Genomic DNA, 14,322 nt, shown 5'->3' with positions numbered 1-14,322 from the left:
ATAGAATATTTCCTCAGCCTGTTAAGTTGTTGCTACAGTTTGTATATAACGCTAAAGGGCTGGATTTTCAAGGCCTATAAAGGCTTTTTTTTTTTCATAAAATTTCATTTTGAAAACTGGAGAAGGTGTATTTATGTCTTTAACTGTGCTTCTCTGTGTTGCCATGACAGTGGCTGTGGGAGCAGGCCGGCTGTTATCACAGGTTGTTTGTGCAGCTCTTGTGTTTTATAAGTGGTCCTCTAAAGGACATCCAGGAAAGTGGCTCAGAGGGATGTAGCGTGGAGTAGAGCTTAGGTAATATACCAGTAGCACTGATGTGTGTTGTTTGAAAAGTTCAGTGGTATCGACAGCAGCTCACTGCATTTCTCAGGCACGGAGTCTCACTCCAGATTCTGGCATCAGGGCGGAGGATCTACAGATATCAGAAATGTACTTAAACGGAAGATATTTAGTGCTGCAGATGGCTTCCCAAGGTTAATCACATCTACTCACTATTGCCGCTGTTCTTCTGTCTTAATCAGTCTTCAGGCGATACCCCAACCACACCTAAGTACACGAAGGAGCACCGAGACATCTTCTTCCCTGCCTCCCTACCAACACCTGTCCTGCTCAGCCACTCCGCCTGCCACCCACTGTCTACCCAAGACAGCCAGGGCAAAGCGTTGTATGAGCCCCTGAGCAAGCTGCCCAGACCTCAAGCCGCAAGCTTCCACGATCTGCCACAGCACAGGAGAGCACCTAGCCACCCTGCTACAGCCATGGCCTTCCTACCACACACAGGTACAGTGGATTGAACTCCATCTCACACCACAGAAAAATGTACATGTTGACAAATGTTATTCACTGATGCTGGAAGACTTTGAAAAATAAAATGCTCTTTTGTTAAAATTCCACTGCTACTGTGCTGATTCTGTGCAGTTATGAGTTCATTTTGACATTGTAAAGTACTAACTAACCAGTAGGGGACACCTGTGGGCTTCCACAGAGCTGTTACATAATAACAGACTCAGGTTAGATTTTGCTCTTTTGATTTTGTCGGTCTCCCAAGAGTTTTAGAAATCGATGTCCTGCAGATTGTGACTTTTCCTGCTTACGTGAACTTGTACGTGTCTTTTGCCGAGTGGATTACAAAAAAAACAAAAAGAAACACTCATCTGTGATGTCTGTGAAGATGTCTGGATGATTTAAAAGTCAAGATAATGTTTTATCACACTGGCTTGTAACAAATTGAAATGTAATTCCATCCAATAAAAAATATAAGCACAAGAAATATATTCACATATGTAACTATAGAGCTTATATGGACATATGATTTAATTATGATATTACCATTTTGTTTTTCTTCACAGTCATCTTTACTGGGGTAAATTGTGCTGGAGTCACTTAAGGTCATGCAACAAGGTGTATTTTATCAGCTTTGTCATTAGAAAGAGAATTCAACATTGAATTGGAATTGCAAGTATTGTCCCATCTTTACTTACTTATTACATCCATAAATTGGGTGTAATACAAGAGTCTGATTCAAATACCTGCATATTATTATTTTACATGGACCTTTTCAGATTAACTTAAGTCATCACAGTTTGAGGACCTTTTGAAGTGTGCAGATGCATGCAAACGGAAGTTAGCGTAAACATACAGATGCACATGCACACACACACAGGTTAGTACCAAGCAACACTGCAGTAGTGTGTATTATGTAATGGTTACCTAGGCAACATGAGTGGAAAAGCCTGACAGAGTATCAGATCATTTTTGTTTGAATATGTGTCTGAGCTGCAGGGGGACTTTCTGCAGTTAGTTCACAGGGAGTCATTATGAATAGTTGTCTACGAACTTTAACATCCAAATAAGATGGAAAATTATTACTGAAAATAAAAGGCTGAACCTTTACTGCCTAAACCATTGGCACATTTAGGTTTCTTGTCTCAACATCTTGATTTTGTAGAAAATAGCATAACCTTTAGAAAGTCAGATTTTGTGTAAATATTGCTTTATTTGGGCCAATAATTCTGGGAATTTAAGCTTGAGTTCAGTTTCACCAAAATGCATTACAGCCTAAGTATGTTAAGTATCTTTTTTTTTTTTATCTTAAGTGTCACAAGTTTTTGTCCTTTCGGCTTATCCTGTGACTTCAGGGTCGCAACAGTGGATCATTGTCCGTATGTTAATTTGGCACAGTTAATTTTTTTTTTTTTTACGCTGGATGCCTGACGCAACCCTCCCCAATTTCTACCGGGCTTTGGCCTGGATGGGAAAGGGCTTTTTTGGGTTCAGGGTCTTTCCCAGAGGCATATAGTCGAGACCAAACCACTGACCCTGTTGTCCATGGACGACTGCCTTGCCAACAGCCGCCCTACGTGTTTTCTCACGACTGATGACACACAAACACCACAGTCAACTAGCAGTCTTACTATTCCAAAGTGCTTTGGATAAAAGCACTATATAAGTGGCCATTTACCATTAACTAGTAGTTGCCATGTTATACAATGTGAACACAAAAGATGTTGGCTTGTATGAATATCGTTGTTGGCAAATATTTGTTTTGTATTGTAATGCCGGTTCTTGCCTACAGAGGAGCGGGAGGAGGCCTCAGAGGGGCTTTTGTACAGACAGCAGGAGTCTCACCTTTGTCAGCAGATGAAACTCGCCACTGTATCCCAAAGGCAAGAATCATCAGCAGGCTGGTTCCAGGAGGAAACTGCCACATGTAGCACAACACAGCCTTGCCCAGGTCAGAACCTCATACTAAAAAAGGTCAAAACCAAGACGTTGAAGTTAGTTGGTATTTTAGCATCTACCAGAAGTTTTACATGCCCTGAAAATGTTTAGATATTTTTAAATGTCCTCTTGTTTCTGTCTCAGACCAGCAGTATGCCAGCAATGAGCAGTCAAAGCTTCCAGACGCCAGCCGAATCCGCTCCCGTGTCCCACCCAACATGCCAAAGCTTTTCATTCCTTCCACAGTTACCAAGTTCCCACCGGAAATCACAGTAACACCTCCGACACCCACTCTTCTCTCCCCCAAAGGCAGCATCTCAGAGGAAACCAAACAAAGACTTAAGGTATGCAGTCTGCCTTTAAATATGTATGCCTGTGACAGAGCCAGGCACATTCACTGTTTAAGCTATGGTGCAAATTCAGCACTCAACAGTGACCCCTGCTGTCCTTTCCCCACACAGAACGTCATCTTGTCGTCTCAGTCTGCCGCCACAGTCAAAAAGGACACTCTGAGCCAGCCGGCACTAGAGGTGCAAGAAACATCCAGCCAGGAGTCATCCCTGGAGAGCGAGTCTGATGAGGAAGATGATTACATGGACAGCTGAGCCTCTAAAAGCCTCATGTGCATGCTGAATATAAACTCTTGTCACAATCTGGCCTGACTCTACTTAACCCTGTGCCCCTGTATTAAAAAAATGTATTAATAATGGTACATGTCACAGCAGTTGTCTGTGTTGATGCTATTGTTCCCTCGTGTGCATTGCAAAAAAAGCACTCATAAACAGAAGGGGTGCCTTGTTTTCATTGCCTGTCTTGTCACTGTGTCGCTCTGCTCCTCAGCAGCTGTGGTGGTGTACAGGACAATGCCGACTTCAGTCTCAAAGCATGTCTGCAACGTGCCATTAATGCATATCGCACATCAGCTGATTTAGCTTCTCTGCATTCAACTATAGACTGGCTCTGGCATGAAAGACTTCCAGCCTTTTAAAGCCAACCAGTCACATGTTTATGCATTTTCTTTTCGTTTTGTCCCATCTCCAAGCTGCGGCTATGTCCTTGATAGCACACCAATCTGAGGTGCCTCAGTTTGGAAAAATGCTCAGCAGGATGCACCTGCTGTCCTCCATTTTACTCGTTTCCTCTAGCATGAGAGTTCCATCCACAAAACACACTGATACATGATGTATTTCTGTGGGCACTAAGGTGAAATGAGGACAATCAGCTGCATTCAAGGTTCATCTGTGCAGTTAATGGGCCCCACAGCCTCACAACCTGTAGCAGATTGAAAATGTTTACATTTAACATTTGGGATGCTTTTCAGTTAGCAATTAACTTGTGCTATTTTTGTACTCACTGTATTTCTTGTAATATTTTGTCCAATATATTTTTCTTTTGTGTGCATTTGTAGCTAGCAAAGGAGTGGTTCCTACCAGGAAGATGTCCTGTCACCAGCACTGATCTGAATGATATAGTAAAGGGGTTTTCACTAATTAGAAGTTAGCTTTTGTACATATCATAATCCAAATATCTTTCCAGAATGTTTGGCTTTAATAGGTTGAGTATTAAGCTGGTGACGTGTGTGTGTGTGTGCGTGTGTGTGTGTGTGTGCATGTGTGAGAGTATAAACATTAAAGTGAGAGTTGTTTCAATTCACATCAACTCAGGAAACGACTCACCATTTACAGAAGCTGGATGGGATCTTTCCTGACTTGAACTGAATTGAAATGCATAGGGGCGAAGACTTTCAAATACAGATGCCTTTCCACTGAAACCATTTTGGTAAATTTGTCATAATTCTAGCTTAACTCAGAGGAAGACAACAGAATGTTTTTTACAGATTGTTTTGTATAAAAAGAGAGAGATTTACTGATTATGTTTCTTGAAAGCTGTCTAAAAATAATTTTTAAAAAGAACACAAATGAATAATTGAAAAACCTTGCCACCCTCTATTAAAAATGTTCTGTATTTTATTTTATTATTTTTTTATTTTGTATTTTTGTGTGTGCATGTGTAAGCGTTTTATATTCTGCTGGGATTGGGCTAAAGGCTTTACCTCGGCCCAGCCACCTTGGCTCAGACTGCTGGAGGAGAATTGTTCTCTGTGTCTGGACTTGATGCATTGTAGATGTTAAACTAAAAATATATTTGAGAAACACATATTTGTTCTGTGTGCTACTTAAACCCATCAGAATGTGTTTACAAAATTAGGTCTTTGAATAGTCTGTTTCTGTTGTTTTGCCTCCTTGGTGTCATGTTCGAAGCACACAGTGCCTCATTGAAACCCATATCAGTGTTTCTGGTTGGTAACAAGTATTTGTAGCTCCATACCACAGACAATATTTACCTCTACTATGATGTGTCAGGAAAGTTTTACATAAGCAGACTCTATATTGTTATAAGGAAGTAATAATTGTATTAAAATGTGCATGAGTACTCCTAAGACTCCTGTATAAACCTAGAAAAAAAAATAAGTTGTGTGCACTAAAATATCCTGGATACATACATTTTTGTTTTCCACCTCAACGTGTGTGTTAACCTGTGTGTGTTTTTCTTCGTTGAGATGGAGTGTAGGCCACTGTACCTGTGTTTCAGGAGGGGCATGGCTGTAGCAGAGTTTTATACACTATACTCCTATAAATTGTGGGATATAACAAACTACATTTAGTCAAGTACTTCACTATAAACAAATTCACTTTTACTGAGTGATTTAATTTGAGGTAACTATTTGACTAGTACGTTTTGAAGAGAAACATACTTTCTATTCCAGGTTTACCTCATGTATCAGACAAGAGGCAGAGACAGTTCACATATTAGTTTACCTTTTTTTTATATGCCCATAAACATCTCCAAACTAGTTTATTTGTTGTGAACTGGGTTAAGGGTTAAATAAAAGGAAAATTTCTTGAACTAAATAAACACTTTCAGTGAACTATGTGAAGCTGAAAGAGATGTATTCTCAAAAGACAGTAAGGCTTTAAAGATATGATCTTGGAGAATATTGCTGTGCATAACTTATTGCTGTAAACTAAGATTACTGAACAGTATAAAAGTTATTGTAGCCTTAGCAGCAGCAGTGTCAGCTATCAAGAGCAGCTTTTCTATTGAGTATTTCTACTTTTGAAATTTAATGTAGATTTTACTCAGGATCACCACTCAGAGCCATATTTGGTCCAACAACATGTTTTGTGTGGGCTGAATAAATGCATCTCTGTGATTCATTATTTATTGGGGGAGTAAAAACATTTTTTTCAGTGTGAAACTATGTATCATCTATGTCCCTTCTAAATTATTAAAACTAAAAAAGAAAAAGACCCCTCCGCTTCGAGAGGAGTTGTGCATCTCCATCTTCTGTTGCTGGCAGACCACCCAGCTGACCACGTTGACTTTGTGGTCAAAGGGCTTGTACACACTGGTGTGAAGTCTCCGACACGAGGGAAGTCATTAGTCTTCATTAGCAACTTCCAGGAGTTTCTTAGGAAGTGCTGTGAAGTTGTCATTTGTCCCCTTTGCCAGGCAAGCTAGATCTGAGGTTTGTTTTCTTATGTGGTGGACCAAATGTGAGTGCAACCGACCCCTGCTTAGTGCACGTGAGAGCGCAGTCACTCTGGATTAGATCAGAGAACATACAAATGTTTCAGCTCCCTTTTTTCTATATTTTTAGCACATCACAGTGTTTTGTCTTTCAAAACCTCTACAAATCATAGAAGAAATAATAACCTGGAATACATTTACCACAGTCTGCATAATGTTGAGAAAAAATGCTACTGGCCTGGATGCCCCATTATTTTTATGTACACCCTACAACACAGCACCTCACCCAAGTAAAATTATAATGACCCTGTTATCAGGTAAAGCCATTTCTCCTTCATGTGAGGCCGCTCTGTCTCTAGTGACATCATGTTGTTTCCAGCCATGGGGCTGCTATCTCTACAAACCCCTCAAAGTGGCCAATTAAGCATCAAAAGGGTATGCTGCATGGCTAATGTGAGCAAAAGGTGTGAGATTTCTCGTCAGTCCACTCCAGGGGCTCTTTATTGGGCTGCTAGAGAGCCGTCTGATCCCCGGGCCCTGGCTGTATATTGGCAGCTGTTAACTGATGAGCACAAGGAGATCTGTGCAGTTAAGGCAAATGGCCAAAGACTGACACCTGGGAGGTTGAACACATCACTGCCGAAGGTGATCTGGCTGTAGGCCCATGGAGAAAAGCCACAGTGGAATCAGACTCTGCGATATGAGAATCAGAAGGTTCTTAACACGTGTTAATAAGTAGCTACATTTAAGCAAGATATTTGATCTCCCCTCCACCCAAGGCCGGCTGTTACACGAGCCTCCTTGTCTCTCTCCACTGGCTTGTGGCTACATACTGAGGCCTTTACCAGTCACACGTGTCACCTTCAGACCCAGTGGGTAATGGGATTGACACTGTCGCTGCTGAAATGTGCACCTCAGCTTGGACACATACACACTCTCCGCTGCCAGATGTGAAGCGGTCTAAGGATAATTTAGTATGAAAATAGACCAATTTCCCTGAGGCATCTCGCTGCCTAACATTCAAAATTTGCAGCATGACCTCTCTGCCCTAAGTCAAATAGTTTAAAGAGGGAACTCTATGCAGGCCCTTGAGGAGCTGCCTAAACACCAAGTGAGGAGAGCCACACTGAACCTGTGATTAATAACTCCCCGTCAACAAGTGGTTTCACATAAGGTGGATAAAAGCCCGTCGCACTTCATCAAGGCCAATGTTGTGCCACCAGGTTTCACAGAATTGCATCAGGGCATTTAACTTACCAAAGGATCTTTAAGTGCATCTTTACAGCCACTGTGTTATTATCCTCTTTATTTTACATTGAACTAGCACAACAGCCTTAAAGACCTCAGTCAATATTTTCACACAGGAGGATTTTTACTGCCAAACATCTTTAAATGCTCACTTAACTCCTCGTTCTGCAGAGTGTCACACTACTTTAAAAACCGTGGGACAATTTCCATGCGGAAAACACTCCTTTTTAAATTCTACATAATGCGATGCATTATAAGCAGTTTTGCTTGCTCTTCTGATATCCACACAATTACACAGATTCACACAAAGATTCCTTTGTATATGGGTGTCAGTGCTGAGCTAACAGAAGGGTATTGTATGCAGACATGAGAGTACAATGAGAAAAGTAAGTGAAGGTCGTGTGTCTGTGCTGGGGAAGAGGCTGAATGAGATGTGAAAATCCCCTCAATTTAAATGTTCATGTAAGTGGAAACAAGAGGGAGAGATCTGTGGTTAGAATTTTTTCCCTCTTTGTTAATTCCAACACTGTTTAGCATTTGTTTTCCCTGGAGTAATGTGGTACAATACAGGCCGAGACAGTCCTACGAATAGTGACACCCATGGATTTCTCCTGGATGTGGATGGTGGCAGGACGGCCTTGGTTGTTGTGGCGCATCTTTATTCTCTGACCCCTCCTGTCCCATTCACGACTGACTTGGGCTTGTGGTGCTAACTGGTTGTTAATTGCCTGCCTATATACAGGGCTTTATGCACATGCAGAAAGTAGCCCCTTCAAGGGAAACTAGCTTAATGAGATTATCTAGCAGAGCATGGGCCTGTCTAGACACCCCAATACACAACCACCCCCCCGTTCCTTCTTGCTTCAGAGGATGCCCCCAGGTAAAAGTTACCTGCAGAAATTCTACATGTTATAATCACACCATCATGGTTTTACACAGTTTCCCACCCACTGTGTAATTTTTCTTTGTAACATAGGAAGCTCAAAATTTAGAAAAGCATGAATGTGATCGTATGAAAAATTGATATTAAAATTAGTGGATGCACATTCAGGCCACACATGCAGTGTGGAGCTTTGACCCAACTCTTGAAATACTGCCACAAACCACAGTGGAATATCCCATTTTTATGTACTTCCTACCGCATTTCTCTCATTTGTGTCGAATGCATTACATTAGGTTTTTACCATATTGCAAAAACCCACTAAATGACATTTTGGTGTGTGGTTATATCTGTGTGAATGATATTCACACAGATTCCGGTGCAGCTGCATGGCCTGCTCTGCTGTGGGGAAGCCTGTCCATATTTGTTTTAAAGTTCTTTAGCAGTTAATAAAGATGCATTTCCTCAGACCCCCTTCCTGTGGGGACGGTCTCAAGGCTCTGTTAAGTCTCTTTGATTTCCAGCACTCTCCAATCACAGCAGGACACTGACTCATCATTGTGCCACTTCAAAGTATGGCAATGGCTCTCCTGACCCCACCCACTCCAGGGCTCTTCTTAAAAGTCACGGCCACAGCATCCAACAGGAGATCAAGATCTGCTTCAACAAGACTGACCAACTGAGACTGAGCAGAGCTACTGGATTACGTTTTTTTCTTTCACATGAGACAGGAGAGCAGAACGGAAGAAATACGTGGATACCACTGAAACTTGGATTTCCTATTGGCCCTCAGTGCCTGATCCTCAAGTTTGCTGCTCCTGAATCTGAGCAATGCAGTCCATCAGAGGTAAGTGCTGCCGACTACTCCCAGTTTACTAACCAGTTATAACCATACATGATTGTACATTTCATGTATCGTTATCATAATTAATTTTACTGACATCTAGACTTGAAGCCCAACTTTAGTGGCCCTCCTCCCTCATCCATGGCTCCTGGACCAGATGCATACCTCCAGGGCAACATCAGGATGACTTTGGAGGACCCTGAGCTCTGGAAGAGCTTCCATGAAATAGGAACAGAGATGATTATCACAAAACCCGGAAGGTAAGATGCCCAAAAAATGCAATTTAATGCAAAATTTTAGGAAATGAGCTCCTTGTGTGGCTGTGTTTGCTTGTTTTTACTGCACACTCACGTGTCCTCTTCTGTGTTTATCAGGAGGATGTTTCCACACTGTAAAGTTAATCTGTCTGGCCTTATCCCATGTGCAAAATACATCCTACTGGTGGACATGGTCCCTGAGGATGGTTTCAGGTATAAGGTAAGAAAACACTGTTTTTCTTTTCACATCAAAACGAGTTTCCAGTTTGAGCTGAGGAAACGTAGCCTTGACTTAGATGTAGATTTCCCTTAGTGATAACCACTGTCCCCAGACAAGACACCTCCCATTTAACACCCCCCTCTGCTGACATTGTACATCAAAGGGTCCTATCTCTTCCTGTTTTTCTATCCCCTGCTGGGAAGGCCACTGTACTACCCCCTATCTCTGTGGGTGGTACCAGGCAGCCGTCACTCTCGTCTCATCCTCCTCTCTCTTAAACTGTGGGAAAGGAAGAATCTGTAAATCACCTTTTTCTATGACAGGCTGACTTACTATATGTCTCCTTCTTACAGTGGAATAAAGAGAAATGGGAGGTGGCAGGAAAAGCAGAGCCTCAGCCTCCCTGCAGGACCTACCTCCACCCTGACTCTCCAGCCCCGGGGAGCCACTGGATGAAGCAGCCCGTCTCCTTCCTCAAGCTGAAGCTTACTAACAATACCCTCGACCAGCACGGCCATGTGAGTATCTCCAAACAACTCCCTCTTTCCAAATGATGACAACTCTTGTTTTGAGATGGAAAATTGTTGGATAGCACAAGTCTTAAGTGTGGCAAACAGGACCAACTAATCACTCCCTTCTGATATGCAGATCATTTTGCACTCAATGCATCGCTACCACCCACGCTTCCACATTGTTCAGGCAGACGACTTGTTCAGTGTCCGCTGGAGTGTTTTCCAGACCTTCACCTTCCCTGAGACTTCGTTCACAGCCGTCACTGCGTACCAGAACACCAAGGTCAGTCTCTTTCACTGGTACCCATCACACGCTGGTGACCACTCTACATATTACTGAGATTTTAAATGAATTCACGTTCCTCTTTCCTACAGATAACAAAACTGAAGATCAACCACAACCCATTTGCAAAAGGTTTTAGGGATGAGGGCTCTACTAAGAAAAGGTGGGTTTTACACAAGTTGAAAACTGCAGCTGAAAGCAGCCACAAAGATAAACGGTCTCAACTTTTCCCAGCCATGTCCCTGCAGTTTCAGAATGTAAAGCAGTATCTTTTGCATGTGATCTATCTCCGCAGGCGTGCAAACAAGAACCCAACAGCTGCTGAGAAGCGACTAAAGACGTCAGAAATGTTGAACGGAGACTCAGAGGAGGACAGCCCACCAGGTACAGAACTAAAGACTCTCTTCCTCCAGATAATGTTTTCACTATATTGTCTTCTGTGCATCAGTTGACCTGATGATTTGTGTCTCTCAGATTTCTGCCAGTCATCCTTTGAAGGTTATAACAGAGATGAAGGAGACCTGCCGAAAAGCAAAGAGGTTGACACTGTCAAAGATGAGCGTTACTCCCCGTGGGGTGCTGAGAGGGAACACGGTGTGAGGACCGAATCTCCCGCTGGGACAGACACCAGAGACATGTACAACACTGAGCAACTTGTTCCTGCACCATCTTCCTACCAGCCCTACAGGTGAATAATGATTAAAGTTAATGTCACATGTAAAAACATGTGATCAGTCGTTGGGATAAACAGCACTGACCATTAATTACCTTCCTATTAATCTTCAGGGTCCATGAGTATGGAAAGTCTCCCTCTCCATCTTCCAGCATCGGCAGTGGATCAGGACGCAGCAGCTTTGAGTCCAGAGTATCTGATGTTGCCACCGTCCCCGACCATGAGTCTTCTAGGACCCGTACACATGAGATAGGCCCTTCCCCTTGTGGCCCCCAGCATCTCCCCGGCCCTCAAGACTACTCCGGGGTCCTCAACATGACCATGGGCCAGACCAGCAAGCCGGGTGTGATAGGCCACCACATCTACAGCCCCTACAGTGCAGAGCAACCTCTGGGTCAGTGGAGCAACCCCAGTCCCAACCAGTATCCCCCTCCTCATCACCTGACCACTGACTACACCTCACCAGCTGTGCACCATGGCTATCACCATGGCAATGTGGCTGAGTGGAGCCAATACCCGCTGTTCTCTTACTCCTGCTGGTGAAGGGAATTTTTTCAGTGTTAAATTAATAAGAGTGACTTCTACTCATGCTGCTGTACCAAATTGCCAAAATGCCCAGACGAGGCTGAGGACCAGAGGCCTGCGACAACAATAGAAAAAGTGGATGAATGAGCCATCTGTCGCCTTCTTCTCTTGAAACTAAGAGGATTCAATCTCCAGTTCTGATGAGCAGAACTTAGATGTGCAACACTATGCCATGTTTTAATAATTGTCTATTTATTTTGTATTTCATTTCATCTTCAAGTGTAAATAATATTTTTGTAAAAAAGAAGAAAGAATAAAAGTGTGCAATGTATGTCCATCTTTAAACTGTGGTGTGATCTGAAAATAAAAGCCCAATTTCTGAAAGTAACATAATTCGCTAGTATGTGTGTCATTTAAAAAAAACAAAACATTCTATATATTTTTATTTCTAGGAATCAGATTAAGTAAGTTATAGTTAATTTAAGTTAACTTAAATAACTTTAAGTTAATTAAAGTTATAGCTTACAAACAAAACATTCAATACAATCACAAGAACAGTGGCACAGAAATGACTTTGTATTACTCTATATACTACAGGGATAACAACATTTATTTCCACATGGTATAAAAAGTATTTTTTCTATCAGTCTAAATCCTCACATTGAAACAAACTAATGGATCCCTGATGGATGAGAATCTCAAACTTTTAGAATGTATTTTAAACAGGTTTCTGGTTGGACTGGCCACAATGTTAACAATGACCTTTATGTAATTGAGTTTTTCATCAAATCCATGTTCTGCACACAGCGAGTTACTGAATGTGACTGAGCATATTGTAGAAGTGTGTTTGTCTGTTGATGCACAGCTGCATACATTATACTGAGCCACCTCAGACAAGCAGCACATCCTTTGTTGGTGTTTGTATTTCCTCTTTTGTTGATCTAACGAGGACCACTATGTAGTTTCAACGAGCCCAGCATGCATTAAAGACATTGTGTTACTGTGACTCCGGCTCACCTGCTGAGGTTTACCCACTGGCATCATAAAGCATTGCACCACTCTCATTCTCCATGTCAATGAGCCCTAAAAAGCATGAAAATGAGGGGCTGTTGGCTTCTTTTCACAGCATAAAAACACAGGCTGGGCCCATCACCTCCATCCACCTAGTTGGATGTGAGCTGCTAATGACTGTTGTAAAGTCCGGGGGGAAGGGAAAGGGAAAAGAAGAGGGGGAGGTCATCCTTTAGGAACAATTCTAGCGTTGTATTTTATTTAGTGTGATTCATTATCTTGGAGGCTTCTTGAACCAATATGGCCAACCTCAAACACCACAGTTTTGTGATGCACACAGCTCATTTACTTGTTTTAATAAGGGTAAGAAGAGAGGTATCTGTACTGCTGGGTGAGGAGGTCAGAGCAATGAAGTTCATAACCTGAAAGAGGATTACACCCCCCAGAATTGAGTAGTTTAATTTCAACCCAACCTAAAGATAAAATGTTACTGTAAAGAGTAAGGAAATAAAAACTTTGTCAAAATATTATTGAGCTTTTGCCACAGGAAATTGTTGCATAATAATAGATACGAGAGTTTTTATGTATATACATAATGTGTATTTACAGAAATATAGGAACCAATTAAAAACTGTGCACAGTAGAAAAAGTGACATTATAGATGAATTTAGGTGATGTCAGTGGATTTTTTAATACAATATGGTGGCTGCAACGAAATAATGTTATGAGGTGAGACAGGCGAAAATGTCCCCTCGCCTTTTTAAAAACTTGTAAACCCACAGTTAACAAATTAGCTAAATACAATTTCATTATAACCTACACAACATTGTTGCTAAATGTGTGAGGTGCATTTGTTTCATTTAGTAAAACTACTCTTCATCTTATGTGATCTGATGTCTTTTTTGGGGGTGGGTGGTCGGGGAGTACACCATGGACAGATTCCCAGACTCTCAGGGCCATAGAGCAAATACTCATAATCTCACAGTCTTTGTATTGATATTTTTGTGCTCATTTGGTCTATACTGTCTTTGTATTATACTAACATTGTGTTTTTATACGTCTTCAAGTGGTCCACACTCAACAATTTTAAAGATTATATTTTACCAGCTTATTGCCTTAATGTCATAGTTTCATGAATGAAATTAAACAGAATTGCCAATAAAACCATTATATTTTCATTTAAATATAAAACAGTATATTTTAGATTCAAAGGGCCTTTTCATTAGTCACAAAGGGAAGGAGCTAGAAAGGAGCTGTCAACTAAGAAACATTTCAGGAGGCAAAAAGATAAGAATGGATGGCCAGTTTACCTAAACATAACATTATACAGACACTATTTGGTCAGCTACATCACAGCTATGTTGTCATGGATGGTCACTGGGTGCAGTGGCCACTCTGCCTCATAGAAACAGCGGAATGAGTCCTTTCTGATGTCAGGTCTCCATCTACAAGTGGCTGTATTTGTTCTCTGTTGATGTATTACTTTAATTTGGACCTCTTCCTCTCCTACACAGCAGTAGAAAAGGGAAACTGGGCACTTAGTAAAACCCCCTCGACACACACACACACACACAGTCCACTGGGTTTAATCTGCATAGCTCTACATCAATGGCCAGT

General features: G+C 41.7%; 2 protein-coding genes across 3 annotated transcripts in view; both read left to right on the top strand.

Annotated features, from left to right (window-relative positions):
* The window catches only part of cabin1 (calcineurin binding protein 1), a 36,626-nt gene extending 33,196 nt beyond the window's left edge, over nucleotides 1–3,430 (top strand). For both annotated transcript variants that reach the window (XM_067521611.1, XM_067521610.1), the window contains 4 exons: nucleotides 522–780; nucleotides 2,576–2,734; nucleotides 2,866–3,065; nucleotides 3,183–3,430. In XM_067521611.1, coding sequence (XP_067377712.1) covers nucleotides 522–780; nucleotides 2,576–2,734; nucleotides 2,866–3,065; nucleotides 3,183–3,326 — 762 coding nt within the window. In that variant the 3' untranslated portion in view covers nucleotides 3,327–3,430. The remainder of the gene's footprint in view (nucleotides 1–521; nucleotides 781–2,575; nucleotides 2,735–2,865; nucleotides 3,066–3,182) is intronic.
* Nucleotides 3,431–5,294: 1,864 nt separating this feature from the next.
* Nucleotides 5,295–13,084, top strand: tbx16 (T-box transcription factor 16). Its single transcript, XM_067521617.1, has 9 exons — nucleotides 5,295–9,227; nucleotides 9,328–9,484; nucleotides 9,599–9,701; nucleotides 10,055–10,219; nucleotides 10,350–10,496; nucleotides 10,589–10,659; nucleotides 10,792–10,880; nucleotides 10,971–11,184; nucleotides 11,283–13,084. Exons 1-9 carry the CDS (start codon nucleotides 9,212–9,214, stop codon nucleotides 11,710–11,712), a joined length of 1,392 nt encoding a protein of 463 aa, XP_067377718.1. The 5' UTR covers nucleotides 5,295–9,211; the 3' UTR covers nucleotides 11,713–13,084.
* Nucleotides 13,085–14,322: the final 1,238 nt, after the last annotated feature.

Source organism: Channa argus, chromosome 11, assembly GCF_033026475.1.
Source record: "Channa argus isolate prfri chromosome 11, Channa argus male v1.0, whole genome shotgun sequence".
NCBI classification, from domain to species: domain Eukaryota; kingdom Metazoa; phylum Chordata; class Actinopteri; order Anabantiformes; family Channidae; genus Channa; species Channa argus.
Note: the sequence above shows the minus strand (reverse complement) of the source record. Positions and strands in the feature narration are given on the sequence as shown.